The 14,243-nt window shown below is 52.1% G+C and overlaps 1 protein-coding gene across 3 annotated transcripts; it reads right to left on the bottom strand.

Annotated features, from left to right (window-relative positions):
* Nucleotides 1–4,526: 4,526 nt before the first annotated feature.
* On the bottom strand, nucleotides 4,527–11,857 carry CUNH1orf116 (chromosome unknown C1orf116 homolog). Of its 3 annotated transcripts, none has more exons than XM_062605429.1 (5): nucleotides 11,260–11,857; nucleotides 10,878–10,949; nucleotides 8,300–8,417; nucleotides 6,723–6,900; nucleotides 4,527–6,580 (listed from the first exon to the last, which is right to left on the bottom strand). In XM_062605429.1, exons 3-5 carry the CDS (start codon nucleotides 8,384–8,386, stop codon nucleotides 5,400–5,402), a joined length of 1,446 nt encoding a protein of 481 aa, XP_062461413.1. In that variant the 5' UTR covers nucleotides 8,387–8,417; nucleotides 10,878–10,949; nucleotides 11,260–11,857; the 3' UTR covers nucleotides 4,527–5,399. The 3 variants fall into 3 exon arrangements, with proteins under 3 accessions (XP_062461413.1, XP_062461414.1, XP_062461412.1); XM_062605430.1 differs by having other exon boundaries at nucleotides 11,450–11,857; XM_062605428.1 differs by lacking the exon at nucleotides 11,260–11,857 and having other exon boundaries at nucleotides 10,878–11,201.
* Between the last annotated feature and the right edge of the window lie 2,386 nt (nucleotides 11,858–14,243).

Raw genomic sequence — 14,243 nt, 5'->3', positions numbered from 1 at the left:
GCCCGCAGGAGTTAATGATTAAACTTGAGCTAGGGCAGTGTGCTTCGAGCAAGGCAAATACGTTATCACTGCACATAAACCCCTGTCCAAGGAACAACAATGAGCCTTTCTGGCTCTTGCGCCACTTAAAGGGTATTTGGAAACAAGGAACAGCTGGGATCTCTGGAAGCAGGAGCATGCTCGCGCCCCTGCCTGACCAAGAGCATGGATCTGAAGAGCAGGACTGAGGAGCGTTGAATGTAGTTTGGTTCTAAGGTATCCAGTAAATCGGGGTCGCTGGCAAGTAAAGCAAACCCAACCCAAAGCAGGAAACCCCTGCTCGTTTGAACACAGCAGGAGTCAGCAGTCAAAGGCTTGAACGTGTTCGGTTTGGTTTTTGCTGTATCTGCAGGTCGTTATTTCCCCGGTGCTAAGCACCACACACTGGAGCTGCCGTGGCAGCGTTCAGGGTAGTGGGGAGAAAGGCAGAGTGCATCGGGTCAAACCCTGCACTAGGCTACCCTGGGCATGGACAGGCATCACCCAGACCGTGTGGGTCTGAGAGCTCTGGTTCACCAAAGGACACCGGTTGCACAGTCACGTTCGAGCATGATGGTGCTGCACATCAGCCAGCCCTTGGCTCGGGGGAGCCAGGAGGACACTGGTTTTCAGGGGATGCTGCTCCTATGCTTGAGACTGCTGAAGCCCAGCAGCACTTCCAGCACACCTGACTGCACAAAGGCCTGGTTTATCACAACCACCAACAGGCTCGCAGGGTTTCCACATGCCTACAGGGATTACGGCATCGCTGCTGAAGCAGCAGCCTGTGTATTAAACACAGCGTGTGGCTGGATGAGTCCTCACCCCGAGGTCCTGCACAGACCCTTGTGTGGTCACTTGTGCTGGATGGGGCAATAGGAATACCAAGTGCCACTGCACAGGAACACTCCCCACACCTCCTCTGTTTGCCACGCATTCCTATAATAAACCCCACAAAGCATTGAATGAAGCAATACTCCTTGGAATAGGGGTAATGTGTCCCTCCTTCTGCAGGAGTTGGAGTTGGAGGGGGCTCTTTTCATCATGTGAGCAGGGAAAAGGCAGAGACTCAGCTGCAGGTTATTGCCTAAACCCCATTGGAACATGGTTAAAGGCTCTTGGACATCTACAGTCCCCTCCCACAGATCCGGAGCGACTCCAGTGGGTCCATGGGTCTCCCAGCCCAGGTCTAACGTTCTCCAGCTGCAGACATGTGAGGCCAGCAGTAACCAACCCATCTTCCCAACCTCCCGTGGGACACCAAGGCTCCCTGCTGACACCACCAGAGCACGGTGACAAAGCCTGCTATTAAGACAACCCATTTCTCCTGGAGACTTCCCAGCAGAGCTGATGTGCTTTGATACCACCGGGATTTAACGAACCCCTTCTCCTCAATTCAACCTTTGTAATGAAAGATGTGCACAAGAATGCTTTTACTTGGGATAGTAGGTCTTGACAGGCTCATGTAGACATAGAAATGATACGTCTGAGCCACTGTGGGACTGATAGTTAGGAAGCAGATGAATACTCCATGCAAGATGCAAAGCTGAGTGTTTCCTTTGGGTCATTTCTAGCATCGTCGCACCGCATAAACACAGTGTGTGCAGTCTGCATTAAGGCATTGAGGGTGCATCTACCAGCTCCCCAGGTTACTGCTGCTCTATTAGGATCTCTCTTCACGGCTGGTTTTTGGCTGGGGTCTGCTGAGATTTTGCCTCCTGAGCACAAACCAAACAGCTTATGCACAGAATTAAGTAGTGTGAAGGCTGCTTTCGGAGGTACCCAGACAAGAGAACTCAGCTGGAATCCGGCTGAGCCTGGAGATGGATTTGCTTTCTACTCTTGCTTTGCTCGTGTCCACTTCCCAGATACCCCCAACTGCTGTTAATTGGCATTAATAGCCTGGAGCAGCCTTTCCCTTGCCTCTTAGCGCTGGTGGAGCACAGCTGAGGCAGTCAGTAGCTCTGATCACCCACCACCTTTTTCCCTTATAAAAGAGAGGCTCATCCCCTGTTCTGACTCCTGCCAGTCAGCAAACTGGAGCTGCTGCTGCTGTGATAGCTCTGACATCAGGTCGTTGTGATGAACCCAGGGGCGCTTGGCTGAGGAACAGCTCGATGCTGGAGACTGCTGATGAGAGATGTTCTTGGGCTGGAGCAAAGGTAAATCTCTTCCTTTGAGTCAATGGATTATGGGTTATGTTACAGTAGCAGAGTGTGCTCCTTGCTGCCTGGCACAGAGGGAGTGCTCCAGCAGGCCAGGGCTGGGGAGCAATTACCTGGGTGATAGATGATGCTGTGAGTGATGCTGCTTCCCCTGCGAGCAAAGCAGGGACAACTGGTGCTGCCTGTGGGATCTGCAGGCTTCAACCTGCCCCATGTGCAGGCAGGCAGCAGGAGAGGTTCCACCCAGCTCAGGCCGTGGACTTTCAAGTGCAAATCATTGGCTTTAAAGGCAGTGAGAGCACAACAGAAATGAAAGCAGAGAGGGAGGTGCAATACTAAGCTGTGGGTGAAGGGGTCAGCTCTCTGAATCCTGTGCTTCCACGGTTTAATGGTGCTTTTTCATCCACACGCTCCTCTCCTCTGACCATCCCTTTTTATCCACTGCTGATTCCAGCATTGTGCTGCTGAAGGCTCTTAGTGCACATCCCTTGCATAATGTAGATGCATGATTACTGCAGCCTTAAAGGTAATCTCACCTTGTTTACCTGATGAGAAAGGAGAGCATTAAGGTACCTTTGCAAGCATTTTTGGCCTGAAACAGAACCTGAACTTCCCCTAAAAGCACCCGGTTTTGGAAACAAAGGGCTCTCTTCCAGTCCTTTATTTAGAACCAGGGGTACTACAGTGTAACACACGTGTCAAGCATGAAAGCTGAGTTTTGGTTAGACTTCCTTGCAAAAACCTCGCTTCCAAAGATTGCTTATTGAGCTGTGATGGGGCAGAGGGATGCTCATGAATAGGAGCAGTGCACACGGCTCAGGTAGTGTAAAATGGGAACAGAATAAACTAAAACAGCAGCCACGGGAGATCAGGGTCATTCCTCTGGGAATGAACTCCAGATCCGTGCCTTTCCATGGGAAGTGCTTCTGCTGCTGCTGGGCCCTCTGGGTTGGATCACTCACGATGGGCAATCCTGTTCAATCCTGCAAGCAAAATAGAGCGTTTTACAGGCTAGATGTGTTTGCAGCTATTGGAAACGGAGCTGTTATCCCCTCGGGCTCTGTGACTCCCGGTCTGGGACCTTATGCAAGAGCTTACACATGACTCTGCTCCGTGCCACCCGGAGAGGAGCCCTGCTGCTGGTGGATGGATCCTGCTCTCACGGCCACCTCTCAGCTCCACGGAGCTTTTTGGAGTGTCAGGGGTCAGCTTCCTAAATCCAAGCTGCTCATTCTGCCTCCTGCTTCAGGCACAAGCAGGCAGCTAGGGAGGAAGGGGACGGGATGGTGGTGGTGTGAGCATCCAGTTGTAGGCACAGAGCAGCCCCCGTGGCTTTGTCCATGCGTTAGCCTAGAGCTCACAGGTTACACCCTGTGTGAGGGTACCTCAACCCTCCCTGACCAACCCCCAAACCCATTAAAACACCGGTGATGCTCCAGGCATGTGGCAGAGTTGCATCTTCAGCCGTGCTGGGGCTAGAGCCATCCCCACAACCACCTAGGTCTGGGGTGCAGTTATCTCCCATGGCCTGCATCTGTGCAGCAGCCTGCTGGTCCTGCCTGGCCACTACTGACCCAGCTCCAGGCTTGAAATAAGGTGCGGGGCTCAGGCTGGATGAGTTAGTAACCTTCCATAACAGAGGCTCCTTCCCCCTCTTGGAGCCAATGTACATACAACGTGGTGCTTGCTGAGCAACCTGCTGAGGTTTTGGGTAGACCCTAACCCATGCAGCCTCCAGTTTCCTCCCTGAGGCACAGGTTTGTGTTGCTGCTGGCCAGCCCAGAACTAGTTTAGTTAATTGCTGAACTACAGACAAGCATTTCCCTGCTGCCATGAGGTGTAGCTCATCAGACATCGTTCTCTCATTCCTTGGATTCTTTACATGGCTCAGTGCTATGCCCGCCGCTTGTGCACACCTTTGTTGTGTGAAATGATACAGCTTTTGCAGAAGGATGCCCTCCCCTCCTTTCCATGCAAACCAAAGCTCCTGATGCCTGTTTGGAGAGGAATCAGAAGCCCTGCTCTGGGTTTTGTCAGCAGGAGCCTGTTTAGTATTCACAACACTCTCTTGGAAAGCTGCTTGTACTGCAGGGTCAGTGATGGAAATGATTTAGTGCTGTAGAAGACTTTGTATTTACTTACTGCACTGGAAGCACTTGCACAAAATCTCATCTCATGTGGGTCCTGGGTTGCAAGAGGCCCAAGTATTTGGTTCAGACTCATTTGCAAAGCCCAGCTGCGTGGGGCACCCCCACTCCTCAAGTCAAGACATACTGAAGGTTTAAACTCATTGCTTAGCTTTACCAGAGCTTTGACTGCAACATCCCTCTGTATTACAAAGCCTTTTTTGGATCATACACAAGTTTATTACAGAAATAAACCACCTTTGTCATAAAAGGTGTGCAGCATGAACACTGACAGCATCAGCTGGGTCTGAGTGATGGGAGAAGAGTTTGAAAGGGGCTGAAATGGTGCTGTTTCAGCCTTGCATCTCTCCTTTGGGGCAGCACTCCTGGGTCTGCCACCAACACAACCTGTTGTTTGTTCATTGTCACTCCACAATGAAGATGGATGTTTGTGTCTAAGTGCTGTATCCAGGGTGTCAGGGATGGATGTGAGCGTAGCCTCGCAGTGGGTGTGAAGCCAGCCAGGCCCTGAGGAGCACTTGTGCATGGGGAGCATCACTGTGTCCCCTCCATTGCCCGTGGGTCTGATGGTTTTGTACATGGCAGTGGTGGCTTTTGGGAGGCACTTGTATGGGGCAGGTGAGTGCTCAGGCCTCAAAGGCTTTGATAAAGTTAATAAAAGACCACAAAATCCTAAAGGAGCAGCAGAGTCCAGTACTTCTTCCCAGAGAGGCTTTATCCACAGGTAATGCCTTGTAAAATGAGCCAAACCCCTAATTCCATGGCTTCCCTGTTCCAGTGAATCCCCAAGTGCATTAAAGACTTTGTAGGAGAATACGCCCCATCCGCATGCTGAGCGATGCCTCACATAAATAGCTCCTATACATTTGCTATATACAAAACGTGATGTGCACGTGGTGGTGCTTCATTTGGTGATGCTCCAAATACCTCTCGTGGTACCTCCCCCAAGACGCTGAGGCGAGAGGTCGCAGCAGAACATGGTTATGGGCGTGCTGCCTGAGGACAGGCAGTGACAGCACTTGGATATGGGGGGACAGCCGCTTGCCCAGCAGCCCCACTGCCCACGGAGCTATTCCTTCAGCAGCCCAAGCTTCTTCAGCGCCTCTCGCCGGTTCTCATCCGCGGCACCCTTGGGGGAAATCTTGACGCTGACAGAGGAGCGGGGTGGCCTGGGGAAGCTCTGCAGCGGGTGCGATCGCCGCTTGCTGCTCTTCTCCTGCTCCGCCTGCCCCGGCTCTTTCAGACCAGCAAAGTCCTTCCCCGTCCCAAGGGACACCGGCCTGGGGCGGCTGCTCCTGAGGAAGCTGGGGGCGAGCCGCTCGATGAAGGACATCTTGCCCAAGGAGCTGCTGGTCTTGACGCTCTGCTCCTTGGCGCTGGCCATGTAGCTGCTCAGCCCTACCCCGGAGCGCTCCAAGGTGTTGGATTTGAAGGTTATCTGCCGGGCACCCGGCACCGACCTCTCCGCTGCCCCATTGCCTGCTTCGGGCTCCGCAGGGGTGGGGAATGGCACCTCCTTCGGGTGGGGATGTGCCGTAGGGTGAAGGTGGGCGCTGGGCTCCCTCCTGTCCTGCGACAGTCCAAGCTTCTCCAATGCCTCCCGCCGGGCTTTCTCCCTCTCCTTGGGGTCGAGGTGCCCTGAATTCACCTTCTCAGCAGTGGCGTCGCTGCCCAAGGATGGAGGCGATGCTTTCACCTTGTGGCTGGGCTCTGCGGCGAGCGCCACTGGGCTGGTTTTGCTGGTTTTCAGGATGATATTTGGTGGCAGTTTTCGTGGTTTGGGGGCTGTGGGAGGCCCGCGCTTGGTATCGGGGTCCTGAGGGGCCTCTTCCAATGTGGATTTCTCGGGCTGGCCCCAGGACATCCAAGTCTTGGTCTCCTTGGCTGTTTCCCTCTTGTCATCTGAGCGATTGCTGCGTGACCACTCATGGCTCACCAGCTCATCCTGGAAGGGATCTGGAGGTTGGATAAGCAAAGATTCCAGGGATTTCATCTGGCTCCTTCTGCTGGGTTGGTCAAGCCTGTCCTTGGCCATCTCCTGCGAGGATTTCTCTCCTGGCACTGGGTCCTCCACTCTGTGGACAGTCACTTTGCTGTCAGAGGCTCCGTTTGCTACAGTGGTGATCCTTGGAAGACTGGAATAGCCTGAGCTTGGAACCACTGCTGGAGCTGACCTTGGGAAGGCAGAGGGGTTTTTACCATTCTTCTGTTCAGCTGCATGCTGCAGGGGGGGAGCCCCGTTTTCCAGATCTAGGCAAAGAGAGAGATGAAGTCATGCACCCCATGGACACCTCATTTGCAAAACACACTCCTTCCTGCCTCCTAAGCCAGAGCAGCCATGGCAGGCACTTGGCTTTGCAAACCAGGGCTGGACCATGGGTTTCCAGCTTACCCCGGGTGATGGAGTTTCTCTTAGGCCGGGTCCCGGGCAGCTTGGAGGGCTCCGTGTAGTCAGTCTCGTTGGTAGAGACCCCGCTGTCTGCTTCTGCATCCAGGGAGCCAATAGTTTCTTCTAAGAACATCAGACATTCTTTCTCTTCTACAGATAAGTAGTCATAACTGTTATCGCTCTGAAAAAGAGGGAAAAAAGGCAGCAGAGGGAGGAGAAAGAAGTTAGGAGATGTGTGACAGCTCTCGGCCAGTGGCTATTCAGAAATTGGTATTTACAGCTACACAAAACTAGACAAATGGCTCTAAAAAAAGCCTAAGGTATATACTTAAGGCCATTTTTATATTGAAATGAGCATCAGGAGATGGGTTATTCTTAACTTGGAAACTTGGTCTTTACCTTTTAGTCCTTTACCTTGGAATGTAAGCAGATGGGTACCATGGGTGGTCTGTTGGTGTGGGTACTGATGAGCAGTGATTTATCTCAGAAGCTTGCCTAAACATCATAAATACCAAAGACTTATCTGTGCGTGGTGGTCCCTCTCCTTGTTCTCCCAGCAAGATCTTTACTTTTTGTTGTATTTCAAGTACCAGGAGATGTGATTGCTGTGGAAGCACCAAGTTACAAGGTGCTAGAAGCAATATACCATTAAAAAAGAGGGGCAGGAAAGGATGGGGTGTGCATCAAATCAACAAGCAGGGAGGAGAAATTGTCCGAGGTGGAGTTGTTTTGCAGAGACAGACACTTATCCAAGTCTTTGACCAGGCAATATTGCAACCAGTTTTTCCATCCCTAATACATCCCAGAGGGTTTGGTTCTGGTTTGCAATCTATCAAATAGAAAACCTGTTTAGGACTGAGCATTGCACTTCCACGTATCAATTATGCTCCAAGTCAGACAGGATGTAATTAGTCCATCAATCTTGGATTCGGTGTTGGGAGACAAACAAGCTTTAATGGACAGATAGTGAAAAATGACACATCTACACCCATGGCCCGAACTCATCTCTGCCTTAACTAAGGAATTAATCTCATGTTGGCCAGGAGGACTGCTCACTGTCTTGTCCAGGTGAAGTCACCCTTGTTGGAGCCAGTCTGACCCACTTACCCAACTGGTCTAATCTCTCCCTGGGGAGCTCACCCAGTGCCGGCACTATCTGCATCGGCATCTTCAGGCAGCAAGGGAGCATCGGGGCTCTGGGTATCATTCCCCAGAGGAGGCCTTGCAGCAGTGAAGGCTCCTGATTGCTGCCATAGATGGGGCAGGGCTGGAAATCTGGGAGCGCTTTGGAGCAGGAATTCACTTGGTCTTTGTGCTGCCCTCAGCATGGTACCCGAGTGCTTCCAGGGCACCCGAGCATGCCTCAGGGTACCCGAGTGCTTCCAGAGCACTCATGGGGAGCAGTTCTGAGCAGAGAACAGGAACAGGGTGCCCAGAGAAGCTGTGGCTGCCCCATCCCTGGCAGTGCTCAAGGCCAGGTTGGACACAGGGGCTTGGAGCAAGCTGCTCCAGTGGAAGGGGTCCCTGCCTGTGGCAGGGGTTGAAGCCATGCCCAGGCTGGGCACAACAGGGGTACTTACATGCTGTGAGTGGTTGGAGGCCGTGCTGACCATGCTGTCGCAGCTGCCAGAGTTGCAGCCAGCCATTCCCAGCTCCTTCCTAGGCATATCCCAGGCTGCCCGGGGGGCAACGTCCTGGCTGAAGCAGAAGAGAGGCATTAACCTGCAAGGTCCCGTACCCCAAGACGATGCAAGCAGGCAGGCTGTGGAACTAATGAAGCTGTAAGCTCTGGACTGTTTATCCACAGCCATCCCATGCTGGTGGTTATCTTGGAGATGTGGATAAGGTAGTTCCTGAGTGAAGGAAAAAGCTGTAAGCTCAGCTCAGCCTCGGTGATGGGATCAGTGATCCCATCCCAATGCAAGCCCCAGCCCAGCTCCAACTCATAGGATCTCTTCCCCCCAAACCTCTGACCACGCTGACCCGAAACGCTGCTGTTCAGCTGCAGCCTTGTTCTGCTGGGAGCTTCCTCCTGCCACCCTTCCTCTGGGGCTGCAGGGGTGTGGTGGCCATGGGGAGCTGCCCCCATTCCTTTGGGGCACGCCTGGGTGTGTTTGGGCACGTGCCTGGCATAGCTTGCGGGGAGCAGGGCAGCACCGGGTCTCCAGCATCCCCCTTTGCTCATGGCAATGCACCGCTGCCACTCTTCTGGATTCAGCCTGCACCCCCAAACTAGTGGGACCCAAATGGGGTAGTAATTGCCTGACAAACAACCTGCCACTGGGATTGCTAGCAGTGAGATCTGCCTGGGGCATGGTCCTGGAGGCAGAGGGGACAGTTATATGCTTGCAGGGTGCATGGCCTGCGGGGAGATGCTGAGTGCCCCACAAAAGGCATCATTACCTATGGGTGTAAAGCAGGGAGCTTCCGAAATGGACCAACACCACCTATTAGGTGTTTGGAGAGGCTTGGGCTGAGAACAGCAAAACAACCCCCCCCCAAGAGCACACAGGGACCCATGCGAGAGGATTTGCTTGTTGAGAGACAGAGGAGCTCTTTGTGCCGTGACCTGGCCATGGCACAGGAACATACTGCTGCTTTTTGTCTTGGAGCAGGGAATTAGATGGAGTGATAAGTGAGCCGAAGTGGCTGCTTGTTCAGAGGGTTAGAGCCTGAAAGAATTCCTTTGTAATTGGGATATGCCGCAAAAAATCAGATTTCAACAGGCACCCCCTGACAGATCTAATCCTTCCCCTATTTCAGTCTCAGTTTAGGCATTATTTACTGCTTAAATGACACCGCAGTAAGTGGTGCCTTTCAAACAGCAATACCCTGGATTCCATTGAATTCAGATAACTTTATAGCCAGAGCTTTTAGCTGTCAGGAAGCAGGGACACAAGGTGAGCTTGAGGGGTTTTTAGGCTTCCGCAAGCCATGTGGATTTACCGTGACCCAGAACATTTCCAGTCTGAAATGTGAATCTGCTTCTAAGCAGCAAGAGGCTCCTGCTGCCTCATTGCAATGCTCCTCATTGCCCCCTACTTCCCTGCTGCACCCATTCGAGAGCACAGAAAAAGCCTGGCCCTGCTCTGCTCAGGGGTCCCTCCAGGTCCTGGCCCCCCAAGGATGCCCATCACCGTGTGGCCATTGGCAGAAGTAATTTGCTCCTGTTCAAACAGCGTTTGCAGAAACCTAAAGCAGCTGCCAAGGTTTTGGGACCCTCCCCTCCATGGGGAGGCAAAGTTCAGGCTCATTGCATGTTGGGGAGGATCTATGCAGAAAGCAGCTCATTTTCCTGCCCACCAGTTCTCTGATGCGATTATGGCTCTAACGCGTTCACCCAGCTCGGGAACAGTGCTGTAATATCCCAGGGTTTATGAACCAGAAGGATTTTACAGTTCCTTTTGCTGAGTAACAGCAAAGAAACCCATGAGCATTTACATTAGAATACACGGCACTTGAGAAGCTGTTTTCCTATCATGTCTATACCTCCTGCCACTAAAAATCCTGTTAGGAGAAGCTAACAGGGAGAGCTGCCGTAACTGTCCTTTACAAAGCTCTCTGAGCCCTCAGACATCAGAGGTGCTGGGTAGCAATTAATGCTAATTGCTTTATACGAAGAGGCTACTTTCTTTTACACCCAGTGCTACTAGGAGCCCTCTACCCCAGCTCTCCAGCCCTGTTAAAGAAGCGGGGTGGTTTTGCTGTCTAAAGCAAACCCTAACCCCTACAGCAAAGGGCTTTGTCCTGCGCAGGACCATCCTGGCTGCTCCTGCTTGGCAGCAGGATGGATCCCACCTCAGGGAGGAAGGAGGTGATGGCAGATCTGTTCAAACAAGTAAATCAAGTGCAGGTAGCAGTTGCCTGAGCTCTTTGCTGTCCTGAGCACGCACTTTCTCAGCCTCTCCGCTGGCAGCGCTGGGTCTCCCCCAGCTTTCCCCCTGCCACCACCTTCAGAGCACCTCGTCCATCTTCACTGGGGACAGCCCCACCACGCTTTCACCTTCCCGAAGCACAGCACGTACATAACCCCACCAGCACCCACAGACAGCCCTGCGCGCCCTGGGGCAGAGGCTCTCTCCCGCAGCCCATCAGCAGGAAAAGGACAGAAAGTGAAGGGCAAGAAAGAACAGACCATTAACGTTGCTCCTGTTTTACCAGCACGTCCGTCGCTCCGCGCTGCCCGAATCCTTGTCCTGACCGTGCCTATCCCAGCACTTCTTTGCTTTCCTGGGTTAACCAAACAGAGCCGGGTTACACATTAACCCTCCTGCGGGGAGATAAGGCTGTGCCGGTGCTCTGCAGGTACGTGCTCACGGGTGAGAGCCCCCAGCCCTTCACTCGCAGCCTGCTGCACTGGGGCAAGAGAAGTCCATCTTGCACCCATGCAGAGCACCTCTTCCTATTGCTCCAGGCAGCTGAGCCCCTAAAACCCCTTCATGTCCTGCCCCAAGCAGCCCGGTCGCTGCGTGCCGTGCTCTGAGGCAGCACCCGGGAGGCTGTGGGCAGCTCAGCTCGGTACCACCCCGCTCTCACTCACTTCCCAGCTCCGGCTGCTGCCCTCTGATGTCCTCAGCACGGGTTTCGCTGGAGTCTCCTTAATCCGACATCCTGTTCTGCAGCATAGCTGCTCGCTGACACCCGGAGCAGCCCAAAGCAGCCCCGACCCAAGCACTTTTGTACGCAGTAATTAAACCCTGTGCTGGGCGTTTGCTCTGTGCGCTGCTCACCGCGTTACCCCACAACTGGTTTGTTCTCTGGGGTGGTTTTGTGCAGGAGATCCCTCAGCTCAGGGTAGGACCCGGCTCCTTCTCGGCTCTAAAGCCACAGCCTCTTGCTAGAACAGGTATGTACTCGTCTATCACCAAAGCTTTCCCAGGGACCAAAAGTTCACCGCCTGCTGCTGGATGCTGTGAGGAGGTTCTGAAGGCAGAAAGCTTCACCTCCAAGCTTCATCTGCGTGCTAGAGGAGGAGGTGCCCAGGTCCTCGCAGTTCTGAGGCTTATTCTTCAGGTACTGAGCTTGCAGCTCCCTTTTGCCCCTCCTGGTACCCTTCCCTGCAGGCACTGAGCCCCCTCTGTGTGTTCATTCCCACCTCCTCTGCCTCTCTCCAGAGGAATCCTGGAATACCAGGCTGGAAGGGACCTTGAGGATCATCTGCTCCATCCTCTCTAGGCAAAGCGTGACCTAGACTAGATGTCCCAGCGCCCTCTCCAGCCGAATCCTAACAGAGAGTGTCCAGTGTTTTGGAACCCACCACTTGCCTGGGGAGATTACTCCAGTGATTGATTGTTCTCACTGGGGAAAATGTTCCTCTTGTGCCCAGTTATTCCACCTGCAGCACCCAGTGCCACGCTGGGTGATGCTGACCCCCAGGCCCCAGGTGGTGCTGCAGAAGCACCTGAAGAACTGCAGGGGCTTGTTATTACCGTGATTTTGGGCTCTTCTATTGAAATCACAGCTTTTCTCTCTGACAAACAGTGCTTAGGCCATTGCCCCCACAAACACGCACAGCATAGACTTGTATGTGCTTTGCAACGTGAGTAACTCTGAATATCCAAACAGTGACAGCCACTGAATTCATTGCAGTTTTCATGCCTCAATAATTTGGTTTTAACTTTTATATTGGCGTTTTGGCGGTTTTATTCTTAGAAAAAGGCTGTGTTGCAATGTGTTCCCTGCTGCACAGAACAGGGAAGTGGAAACAGAGCTAATTAAAGCCATGGTAGAAAGCAGAAGAGCCAGGAAGCACAGAGGTTCCACCGGCACTGCTGAGCCCCAGCTGTGTGCTGTTACGAAAGGGAACGTGTGCTGAGAAGCAAACCAAGGAGCCAGCGGGCTCGGGAGCTCCCGCCAGCCCTGATTCCCATGCCAGCCTGCAGCAGAGGGCGGGAATGGTGTGAATGTGATGGATTTGGAGCAGCAGTAGCAGCCCCAGCACTGCCTGAGCATTGTGACAGACAGTGATTGCAGCGTCGAGCTAGGTTTAGTGCAAGAGCTTCTGGAAGTGTTGCCTGGCGTGGTGCTGGGTGGTGAAGCAGGTTAAACAGAGGTGGATTCACACTGGTTTTGTTAAGTTCTGCTTAGTTCTGAGCTTTAAGGGAGGGAGTAAATCAGACCCCAAGGTGTTTTCTTACTGTGCATGCAAACAGTGTGAATGAGCAAAGGCAAGTGTGTCCCGAGAGCACTGTGCTGATAGCACAAGGCCTTAAATCTGTGCAGTAAACCAGGCAGAGCTTTCTTCCTGCAGGGCTTTGTGTAGGTCAGGAAGGTGTCATGATCCATTAAAGGAAGTCTTGAGCTTCTCTGAATCAGCTGCCCAGAAAGAACCTGTTCTTTTTCCACATTCCTCTTCCTCCAATGAATATAAATAGCTACAACCCCAAATAAAGTGTGATTTCAGATACACGGCATGAAGTCTATGTGAGTAGTCAAACAATGCAGAGAAAACTTCGCAGTACAGTGAAGGGACTTTGGCATGTCAACAGACCCGTTGTGCCTCACCCTGTTCATAAACACGAGAGCACAAGTGGTTCAGTCCTGCCCCTGGTGGAAACTCATCACTGGTAACATACCTGTTAACATAAAGAGGTTCATCTGACTCTGTAGGACTGTTGGACACTTTCCTTGTACCAAATTGTATGGACAGGATGGATGCTAACAATCAGTTACGGAAAAGACTAGGTAGTTAATACCTGGTTTCACAGAGCAGCTTAAAGAAATAATTAAGTCTTAATATAGCTGTGAAGTGAGCAAGGAACCCTATTTATTATCCCTATTTTACAGAAAAGAGGTAGAGAACTGAGGTGATCTGTTTCCATAGCTGGGTTAACATTCACTTAGCAGCAGAAATGAGGAGTCAGCTCTCAAGGTATAATAAAGCTCCCTAAAATTTCCCCAAAGGCTTTAATTAAAAGGAGACAGACACTGCACTCTTGGCCATCCTGATTTTGTCCACTTCCCCATTGCATTCTTGTGTTCCAGAAAGCATTTTGGTGCTCAGAATGCTTGAGGTGAGACAACTTGCAGCCATTTTATTCTTCCTGGTCCAGAGCAGAGCAAAACCTGTGGCAGTTTTACAGCTGGATGCTTTGGATGATTTAAGATACAGGCAGACGTGTAATTTGTAGGATGAAGAGTTGTCATTTGGAAACCAGCAAGCTGCAAACGTTTTGTTCCTCTTATTAAAGAGGTTCCCTGCCAGGGCTCTCCCATGGCAGAGTTTGTGTGGGGCTGGAGCCAGAGCTGCCCTCCAGGGCTGCGAGCAGTGAGATCTGCCAGAGGTGGCTGTGTCTTGGTCTGGTTTCTCTAACATACGGGTTTTGATGGTAAAGGCAGTCAGCTTCATTCTCCTGCTTCAAGAAGAGCAAATAGATAAGGCTGCTTTAGTGAAATATATATAAATGAATATATATATTTATATAGATAAATGAACCTGTGTTCTGCATTGATGGTGTGGTTTCACGGTGGCTTTGTGGCCCCCGGGTGGATTAGGGTTGTAGCGCTATTATACTCCTGAACATG

The sequence above is a fragment of the Pezoporus occidentalis genome, unplaced genomic scaffold (assembly GCF_034315485.1).
Source record: "Pezoporus occidentalis ecotype Australia unplaced genomic scaffold, CSIRO_AGI_Poc_V1 ctg92, whole genome shotgun sequence".
In the NCBI taxonomy this organism is placed as follows: Eukaryota; Metazoa; Chordata; class Aves; order Psittaciformes; family Psittacidae; genus Pezoporus; species Pezoporus occidentalis.
The sequence above is the reverse complement of the archived record's forward strand: the minus strand, read 5'-3'. Positions and strand labels throughout refer to the sequence as shown.